Here is a 10,155-nt window from a genome sequence, read left to right on the forward strand (position 1 = left end):
TATAGATGACAGTTTATATAGATAATCGATGATAGATGGTTGATAGATGGATATATAGATGATAGTTGATATAGATCATTGATAGGCAATTAGATGATTGATAGAGGGATATATAGATGATAGTTGATATAGATAATTGATAGATAATAGATGATTGATAGATGGATATATTGATAATAGTTGATACAGACAGGTAATTGATAGATGATTGATATATCGATGATACGTTGTAACCAAGGGAGTTATAGAGAAACGCCACACTCTGAGACTAATTCAGGAGTCCTTTTATTGCTGGCGACCGAGAGATGGCTAGAGCTCAAAATTCTCTCGGCCTGGAAGAAGGGGCTAGATTTCTTTTTATACGGTGGTCTAACTAGGGGAGGGAGAGCCTAGCTGAAGCAATTTTTACAGAAGCAGAACAGGCAAAATTTAAAACAAAACAAAACAAAAAAAAATGCTTACAGAGATAGTTACAGAAAAAAAAAAAAAGTTCTAGGTGCAGGGGCTTAAACTATCACAAAGAGATAAATGCAGGGGCTTGGGTACCATCCACTGAGCAAGTCCCCAGGAGCTGCTGGTACAGCTTGCCTCAGTATCTTATCAGTAAGTGCATTCCTGGATGTGCTTGGAGTCAACTTGCACTAGTTATTCCCTTAAGGGAGGGGGATAAGGGGGCTGCAAGTGAAGAAGCTAAAATGGAGTCTCTCCGGCTCCCTCAGCTAAGAGAGTCACTCAGGTTAAAACAGGGTAGGGTATCACATTCCCTACTCATGTTTTGGAGAATCAAATAATTGATTCTTCAGTAATAACAAGCGGGTTTTATTGGGTTTTAAGACACATAAGTTTGATAGAAGCTATGCGCTGCTTTATAAAGTTAAGAAACCAATTCAATATACAAGGCTCGAAGACTAAACCTAACAAGAGGAGGAGAAGGGGTCCCCCCGGTCCAGTGATCAGTCAGCCATGGATTCCAGTTAAACATGTTTTGCTACCAGGGGATGTTATTTTCCCATTCCTGTTGACATCGATCTAGATTTTCTCGAACTTTTTGGAGAGTATCCTTTATGACCCCAGACTGATTGGCACAGAAACAACTCTCTCCTAGAGTTGCACGTAACCCTCCCTGGGAGAGAAATAGCAGATCTAGGCCTTGGCGGTTTTGAAGTACTACTTCAGCTAGAGACTGTACCTAGGTATGTAGCATATTTATGGCTGACTGGAGATTGCTTAAATCAGCATCTACTTGCTAAGACAGGGACATTAGTCCAGTTTCTCCCTGAACAAGGGCAGCCATGCCAATGGATGCTGATCCAGCTATGCTAAGGCCGGCCAGAAGGGGTACGAGGAGTGGGGCAGCTCTGCAAAACCTGGAATGTAATTCAAGGGGAGCGATGAGAAGTTGCCTTTCTGGCCCGCTGTACATGTAAACTTGGGGCAGTACATGAACTAACACGCACAGGAGAGGTCCAGGTTCAGTCCCATTGATGCAACGAGTGAGGCCTGAAGTGCAGGCCAGCCAGGTATTGTTGGTTGCCTGGTTAAAGACTGAGGTGTTTAAGGAAGTAAGTAGAGACTGATTACAGGTAGCCTGAAAGGGAGAAGCAGATAAGTTATAGCCGGTGCTAATTAGACAGGAGGCGTTCCCTGACACGTCTCCTAGTGTAACGGCATGGGGCCAAGTACGACAAGAAAGAGAGTCAATTTTAATCATGGCTTCTACTCCTAATCCAACATAATATGGGGGTTTGGCGTTTAGGCACAACCAACAATCCTGGGCTAATTTAGGCTGGGTGAGATTAAGGAGGCGATGCACCCCGTCCAGAATGGACATCAGGCTGGGTTGGAGATGTTGTCGTTGTAACTGAGATCTGGGAACAAGGAGTGGCGGCGGGATAGTTAAATCGACCCTGTCTTGGTGTCTTTGGAACATAGGGTCACCAAAATCATTAAAGGTCCAATTGGCTTAGGAGGGCTCCATGGGACCAGGACCTTTTCCTAAATGGTGAACACAGTTCCAACATCAAATCCCGAGATACAAAGCCTTAATCCCCATGACATGCCACAATACCATTGAGCTGAACCAGGGTTACGGACAGTTACAATAAGAGGGTTACAATTTCCCATAGTACGTGGTCTAGGACGGGAAGTGCGAGTTATGGAGAGGGTTGAGGACCAGGTTGATCCTCCAGGGAAAGTGGCTAGGGTTACACATGACCAGTGAGGGCAGAAAAACTGGTAAGAATCTCAACAGCTAGCGTCAGGGTGATTTCCAGGACAGAGGTAAAAGGCAACGCTCTGGAGTCCTTTTTCTGCACCTCCAGAACTCCCACATCCAGTCCGGCTTCCTGTGTGTCCGCATCCTGCAGCCAGGTCAACGTGTCCTGCTCCCATGACCGGCAGGTTGCGTTGTTCTTCGTGGGTGCGGACAGGCTCTGAGAACAAAGCACATAAATCAACTGTAAGAGAGACTTCCTTGGAGGTTCCTGTCTTCCAAGCAGTGTTTGCAAACACACGTCCTGTCATGAAAGAAGTGAGGAGAAAAGAGTAGGACGGAGCAGAGGGCATAATAGGCGAAAACAAACAAAAGAGATAAATAAAAAGAATTAATTTGATGGCTTCACTCGACTTAGGTGCAGTTTTAAAGGGCCTGGCCCAGGCTTGGGGACCTATGTTTCCTGCTGGGCTCTGTTGGCCTTTTTGATGTGAGAGTGATGAATCCAAGCAGGAACGCTGTCCACCTTCAGAGCCGTCGGTGTGGTGAGGATGACAGTATGAGGTCCTTTCCAGGCAAGAGTGAATCCTTTTCTCTGGAACTTTTTAACATACACCAGGTCACTCCAGTCAGGAACTGGATTGGAGTGCGCTCCCCGGACAAGCGGCTGGATGATGTCTCGCACCTGTTGGAGAAGACTGAAGTACTGTAACAAATTAGCTTGTGAGATTTCTGCTAAATGGGTATCCCTTAGCTTAGGCAAGATAGGCGGAGCCCTTCCATACACAATTTCAAAAGGTGAAAACCCAGCCCGGTAAGAGGTGCATCTTACTCTAAGAAGGGCTAAAGGAAGGAGCTTTACCCAATTCTCACCGGTCTCTAGGATTAACTTAGTAAGAACACCTTTTAGGGTGTGGTTCATGCATTCTACCTGTCCAGAGCTCTGGGGTCGATAGGCACAATGGAGTTTCCATTGAATGTTTAATGCCTTGCTGACCAACTGAGCTATGGTCCAGGTGAAGGCTGGTCCATTATCAGACCCTATGGCAAGAGGCAGCCCATGTGGAGGGAAGATTTCATTGAGTAAAAGCCTAACTACCATGGTGGCAGTTTCGTTTTTGGTGGCAAATGCCTCAGTCCATCCGGAAAAGGTGTCTATTAGCACTAGGAGGTATTTATACCCTGCCCAGTGCGGTTTTATTTCTGTAAATTCAACTTCCCACCTTTCTCCTGGCGAGCCTCCCCAGAGGCGGTGGCCTGGGTTGGGCTTGGGACCTTGTTTGGCATTTACCTGAGTACAAGCCATACAACGGAGAGCTGCTTGGTTACTTAAGTCCTGAAGGTGGGGAATCTTGAAATGGCTCCTACAAAGCTGGGCCAGTTTTACTCCTCCCAAATGGGTGGTACAATGCAGACGACTGATTAAAGTTTTCCCGAGGGCTCGGGGCATGAAGATTCTGGAATCAGGAAGAATCCACCAACCTTCCTGATTTTTACTGGCCTGAAGATCCAAAGCTTGTTTTTCTTCCTCTGGGGAGTATTCTGGGTGATCTGGTAAGTCAGGTTGCGGAAAGAACACAGTGGGCAGCAGGGTCAAAGGCGTGACTGGGAGCCGAGCTGCCTCTCCAGCTACAGAGTCTGTTCTTTGGTTACCACGGGCAACGGCCGAGTCTTCTCTTTGATATCCCTTGCAGTGAATTACAGCCACCTGCCGAAGAAGCCAAACAGCTTCAAGCAGGGTCAAAATTTCTTCTTTGTTTTTAACAGTCTTTCCTATTGAGGTGAGTAGCCCTCACTCTTGATAGATGGCTCCGTGTACATGTACAGTAGCAGAAGCATACCTGCTGTCAGTGCAGATGTTAATATGTTTATCCTTACCCCATCGGAAAGCCTGAGTGAGGATGACCAATTCAGCCTTCTGTGCCAAGGTACCTGCCAGCAGTGACTGGGCCCACAGTACATCTGTCTCCGTAGTAACGACTGCACCAGCCTTTCGTACTCCCTGTTCAAGGAAGCTGCTACTCTCTGTAGACACAGTGGCATCCACCTCCTTTAGAGGCACATCTTGGAGATCAGGTCGGCCAGTTTCTGTAGTGTCCAACAGTTCTTCGCAGTAAAGGACAGGTGTGGTAAGGTCTGGATCAGGGAGCAAGGTAGCTGGATTTAAACACCTTGTGGGAGAGAAAGTTAAACGAGGCTGATCTAACAGTAAACTCTGATATTGTAGGATGCGAGCGCTCAACATCCATTTCCCAGAAGCACTTCATAGCAAAGTCTCTATGGCATGAGGAGCTGTAAGGGTTAAATTCTGGCCCAGTCAGTTTATCAGCCTCCTGGACCAGGCTTGCTGTTGCCACTACGGCTCACAGACAACTTGGCCACCCAGAGGCCACAGGGTTCAGTCTCTTAGACAAATAGGCCACCGGATGTCGCCATGGTCCCAAAGTCTGAGTAAGTACCCCTTTAGCAAATCTCTCGCTCTCATGAACAAAAAGGTGAAATGGTTTTGAGATATTTGGGAGGGCAAGAGCAGGGGCCTCAGTTAATGCCTTCTTTAGATTGTGAAAAGCCTGCTCTTCTTTGTCAGTCCAAACTAGCGGGCCATTTCCTCCGGTAGCAGAGTACAGGGGCTTGGCAATTTCTGCGAACGCCAATATCCGTAAACGACAGTCTCCCATGGCCCCCAGGAATTCACGTACCTGTCTCTTGGTGGTGGGAGTAGGGATCTGCAGGATGGTTTCCTTCTGAGCACTAGTGAGTGCCCCTTTTCATTTGTTTATCTTGTACCCTATGTAGGAAACTCTGGGAAGACAAAGCTGGGCCCTCTTGGCTGAGACCTGACACCCAAGTTCCTGAAGGAGGTAAAGTAGGTCCCTAGTGTGTTGCAGGCAGCTGTCAGTAGTTTCGATAGCCAATAACAGGTCGTCCATGTACTGGAGAAGAGTGCAGTTAGGGTGACTGGCTCAGAATGGTATAAGATCTTGTTGGAGGACTTCCCCAACAAGGGTGGGGGAATTTTTAAAACCCTGGGGTAACCGAGTCCAGGTTAATTGGGTGGTGTCTCCTGAGCCAGGATCTGTCCATTCAAAAGCAAAGATAGGTTGGCTTTTGGGGGCCAGAAGAATAGCAAATAAAGCATCCTTTAAGTCACGGACAGTGTATACTCTATGTTCTGGCAGAAGCAGGCTGAGTAAAGTATAAGGGTTAGGGACAGTTAGATGGACGGTGACTGTCCGCTTGTTAACTTCCCGCAAGTCCTGTACCGGCTGGTAATCATTTGTCCCAGGTTTCCGGACTGGCAAAAATGGAGTATTCCAGGCAGACTGACACAGTGTGAGTATACCAGCTGGTAATAGTCGATGAATATGGGGATTGATTCCCTCTCTAGTCTGCTGACTCATAGGATATTGTTTTACCTGAACTGGCAGGGTGGTGGCCAGCAGTTCTACAACTACTGGCAGATGGTGCTTTGCCAGTCGTGGGCAGTTTGACTCGGCCCAGACTCGAGGAAACAGAGTCTGTAAATCCAGTAGGAGAGGATTAGTTTTATTCTCCAGTGGTTGTGAGGGTGAAACTAAGAGATACTTCTCCAACAGAGGGGTAGTTAGCAGGAGCTGGGCGGTAGCGGATGCTGGGTCCCCTAACGGTGAGGTGAGCTTGTTGGGCTGAGAAGGAGATGGATGCCTGCAACTTATGAAGCAGGTCTCATCCGAGGAGGGGGAAGGGGCACTCTTGGACCACGAGAAACGAGTGGGTTACTCTTTCCTGTCCCAAACTCACCTCTCGTGAATGGGTGACTGGATATTCCTGAATAGTTCCAGTAGCCCCTTGCACAGCCACCTTTTTATTAGAGACACTGCCCAAGGGTGTTTGCAGGACCGAGTGTTCCACCCCTGTGTCAATTAGGAAGCGTACAGCTGGTCCCCCAATGTGGCGGTCACCATGGGCTCCTGGGGACCAATGGAGAGGGAGCCCTGTCCCTGTCAATCGTCAGATTCCTCCGTAGCGGGGAGGATGAGGACCTTTTTCTTTTCTGGTTTTTCTTCTGGTTTTAATGGGCATTCCTTTTTCCAGTGTCCAATCTGTTTGCAATATGTGCATTGGTTTCTTTGTAGGGGAGCCCGCTCACCTTTTTGGCCTTCCTGGCGGGGACCCAGGGTCCCCTGGCCAGTGTTTTGTGATGGGGGTCCTTCCTTCTTGGCTCTCTGGATGGCGGCTACTAAGATTTTTGCCTTTTTGATGCTTTATCAGCAGCTCTTTCAGCTGCCTAACCTGCCTGTTTTTGCTTTTCAAACTCTCGATTGTCATAAACTTTCTGGGCTATTTCTAAAAGTTGGCTGATATTCATTCCAGCAAAATCTTTCCAGCTTTTGTAATTTTCTTTTAGTATCAGGGGCTGCCAGAGTCACAAATGCCAAATCAATAGCACAGCTATTCTCGGGAGCCACCAGGTTGAAAGCGGTGTTAAGTCCGATAGGCCTCCAGGAGGCGTTCTAGAAATGCTCCTGGTGACTCATCAAGCCCCTGGACAACTTCAGTTGTCTTGGATAGATTCATGGATTTTCCAGCGGCTCCCTTGATACCTTCGAAGAAATACCAGTGAAAACCATACAAAGCTCTCTTCCCACCCAAGGAGTTTGGATCCCAATCAGGCCAGGTAGAGGGGGAAACCTCAAGGAGGTCCTGGGCTTCCTCCTCTGGGCTACCGGCTGATGTGAGGAAATACTTTCTGGCCTCTCTTCGGATACGGTCCCTCTCTTCAAAGGTGAAAAGGGCTAAAAGGAGTTGCTAACAGTCATCCCAGGTGGGTCAGTGAGTCTGAAGCACAGACTCCATCAGTGAGGTCAAGACCTGGTGCTTTTCAGAGAAGGGGGGATTATGAGCCTTCCAATTGTACAGGTCAGAAGCAGAGAAGGGGACATAAACTAAAAATGGAGCAGTGCACTCACTGTCCAGAGGGATTTGGGCATCTCTCAATGGGGGGAGTGGGGCCACCGTCTCCGGCCAAGGCCGTGATCAGGTGACTATAGGTGGAGAGGCCCCAGGGGATGTAGTCAAGGAGACAACGGAAGATTCTCCGGGAGCAGGAGGGTTACAGGTGGTGGACCTGGATAAGAAAAACTTTCCTTCTTCAGAAGGAGGCAGTACGAGAGAAGCCGAGGGTTTGGGCAAAAGTGCAGTCTGGCTCTAAAGGACCTTGTAGGTGGGATCATGAATGGCACATGAGCGAAGCCATGGAGGAGGGCTCCGGACCAACTCTAGCCATTCATCAATGTAGGGAAACTGGGGTGTCCAGGAGTTTCAGCGACGACCCATCACACAGCCTGGACAGTTGTGGGGTTCAGTGACTCTTCTGGAGGCCACCCGGTTCCAAACTGTGAACAATCTACTTCACAGTGTCCGGAATTTGCCTTTTTTAAGGTGGACTCCATAATCCTCTGAGAAGCCCAGAGAGAAATACTGTAACATACACTGGAGAGGGCTCCAATCTCTACGGGGCTGGAAAGAAAAGTTTTCCATTCTGGAGGCAATTAACAAAATTTCAGCAGAATTATTAAACCCAGCACAGAGATATTCACGGCCTGGGGGCTGTAGTATTGTGTCTGGAATTGGTAGGTTCTTGGTCTCGCGGATTTCAAGAATGAATCCACGGACCATCGCGGTGAGTGTTACAGTTCTTAAAGACAGTGTGTCTGGAGTTTGTTCCTTCAGATATTCAGATGTGTCTGGAGTTTCTTCCTTTTGGTGGGTTCGTGGCCTCACTGACAGGAGTGAAGCTGCAGACCTTTGTGTTGAGTGTTATAGCTCTTAAAGGCCGCGTGGACCCAAAGAGTGAGCAGCAGCAACATTTATTATAAAGAGTGAAAGAACAAGGCTTCCACAGCCTTGAGAGGGACGCCATCAGGTTGCCACTACCGGTTCCAGCAGCCTGCTTTTATTACCTTATCTGACCCCACCCACATCTTGCTGATTGGTCCAGTTTACAGAGAGCTGATTGGTTCATTTTACAGAGAGCTGATTGGTCCATTTTACAGAGAGCTGATTGGTCCGTTTTGACAGAGTGCTGACTGGTGCATTTACAATCCTTGAGCTAGACAGAGTGCTAGACAGAAAAGTTCTCCAAGTCCCCACTAGGTTAGCTAGATTCACATTACCAATTGGTGTATTTACAAACCTTGAGCTAGACACAGAGTACTGATTGGTGTATTTACAAACCCTGAGCTAGACACAGAGTGCTGATTGGTGTATTTACGATCCTCTAGCTAGACATAAAAATTCTCCAAGTCCCCACCAGATTAGCTAGATACAGAGTGCTGACTGGTGCACACACAATCCTCTGGCTAGATATAAAAGTTCTCCAAGTCCCCATTCGGCTCAGGAGCCCAGCTGGCTTCACCTACTGGATCCTGCACCGGGGCTGCAGGCGGAGCTGCCCGCCAGTCCTGAGTTGCGCCTGCCACTCCTCAGCCCTTGCGTGGTTGATGGGACCAAGTGCCATGGAGCAGGGGGCAGAGCCCGTCGGGGAAGCTCGGACTGCTCGGGCCGCATGGGAGACCATGGTGGAGGGGGGCTCGGACATGGTGGGCTCAAGGTCCCGAGCCCTGCCCCGCGAGGAGGCAGCTGAGGCTCCACGAGAATTCGAGCACAGCACTGGCAGGCCGGCACTGCCGGGGGACCTGGTGCACCATCTGCAGCTGCCAGCCTGGGTGCTAAGCCCCTCATTGCCCTGGGCCAGCAGCACCGGATGACCCCGCCAGCCGGCCGCTCCTTGTGCAGGGCCCACCAAGCCCGTGCCTGGGCCCGCCAGAACTCACACTGGCCTGCGAGCGCTGCACGCAGCCCCAGTTCCTGCCCGTACTTCTCCCTTCACACCTCTCTGCAAGCAGGGGGAGATGGCTCCGGCCTCAGCCAGCCCAGAGCGGGGTTCCCACGGTGCCACGGCAGGCTGAAGGGCTCCTCAAGCGCCGCCAGAGTGGCTGAGGCCGAGGAGGCGCTGAGAGCTACGGCTGCTAGCACATTGTCACCTCTCAGTATCAGAAGTATTATAGCTAGAAGTAGGAAAACAGCTGTAGCTAATGCTTCTTGTCACATAAGATCTGCCTCCTCAAGGACCCCCTTACCCCTTAACTTATAGCCCAAATATCTGTGGTGTCTCCACGACTCAAAGGCAGAAAGTTCAAACTCGGCCCTTTCTTTTAAGGGTTCTAGGAGGGAGAGCAGAGTCAAGTCTTGAAGGGCTGGACTTGCAGTGACACAGGAAAACGAGATGTGCGGGGTAAGGGATGGGGATGAGGATGAAAGGGGCCACTCGGATCTTTCCTAAAGTAGGACAGTAGCCACGGAGGGATAGAATAAGAGTCCAGACAGACGGAGTAGAGCACTACGGGCGTAGGTTTCTCTGCACAGTGCCTTATCTAAGGGCATGGGAAAAGTTACAGGATGACAGAAAAGGTGAGCAAGGAGGTCTGCAGGGTGGCTATTTTGAATCCACCACTGGTCTAAGGAGAAGATGGTCCAGTCATTGGGGCATGGAGTATGGCGATCTAAACACCAGCAATCTATATGATACCAGAAATCCCAAATGGGCGAATGTCTTCCACACCCCTCCCCGTAACAACACCTGATTTGTTTCTGACAGAAAAGGCAGGACTGGGATGGCCAGCCCAAACGACTGATGAGAGATTTGACTTCCTGAGATAGAAAATCTGTACTAAGGACCCTGAAGAAGTCCTTGCCCAGTGTCTATTGTCCTGTTTGGTGTCTGTCTAAATTTTGTATGTCCAGTTGAGCAGGGCTGAACTGTGTTCACACTGGGATATATGGGAATGACAAGGCAGCATGTGACTTCCAAAGTTAAGGTCACTTTGCTGTCTCGGATCACTAAGCCAGTTGTCATGTAGTGAGGAGGCTCAAGTTGTCCTGTGGTGGGTCCCTGTGACAAG

The 10,155-nt window shown here is 49.1% G+C and overlaps 1 protein-coding gene across 2 annotated transcripts; it reads right to left on the reverse strand.

Moving 5' to 3' along the window:
• Positions 1 to 266: 266 nt before the first annotated feature.
• On the reverse strand, positions 267 to 8,227 carry LOC116274523 (uncharacterized protein K02A2.6-like). Of its 2 annotated transcripts, XM_031665335.1 has the most exons (3): positions 3,504 to 8,225; positions 2,739 to 2,897; positions 267 to 2,432 (listed from the first exon to the last, which is right to left on the reverse strand). In XM_031665335.1, exons 1-3 carry the CDS (start codon positions 3,660 to 3,662, stop codon positions 2,205 to 2,207), a joined length of 546 nt encoding a protein of 181 aa, XP_031521195.1. In that variant the 5' UTR covers positions 3,663 to 8,225; the 3' UTR covers positions 267 to 2,204. The 2 variants fall into 2 exon arrangements, with proteins under 2 accessions (XP_031521195.1, XP_031521194.1); XM_031665334.1 differs by having other exon boundaries at positions 2,739 to 8,227.
• Between the last annotated feature and the right edge of the window lie 1,928 nt (positions 8,228 to 10,155).

This window comes from Papio anubis, chromosome 4 (genome assembly GCF_008728515.1).
Source record: "Papio anubis isolate 15944 chromosome 4, Panubis1.0, whole genome shotgun sequence".
In the NCBI taxonomy this organism is placed as follows: domain Eukaryota; kingdom Metazoa; phylum Chordata; class Mammalia; order Primates; family Cercopithecidae; genus Papio; species Papio anubis.

What these genes read in the sequence shown, in the direction of transcription:
- LOC116274523 (XM_031665334.1), bottom strand. Translation starts at nt 3,662, where the DNA reads ATGCCCCGAGCCCTCGGGAAAACTTTAATCAGTCGTCTGCATTGTACC. An exon ending in CCACACCGACGGCTCTGAAG is followed by an intron (nt 2,433 to 2,738) that starts GTGGACAGCGTT and finishes CTTTGTTCTCAG; the next exon opens with AGCCTGTCCGCACCCACGAA.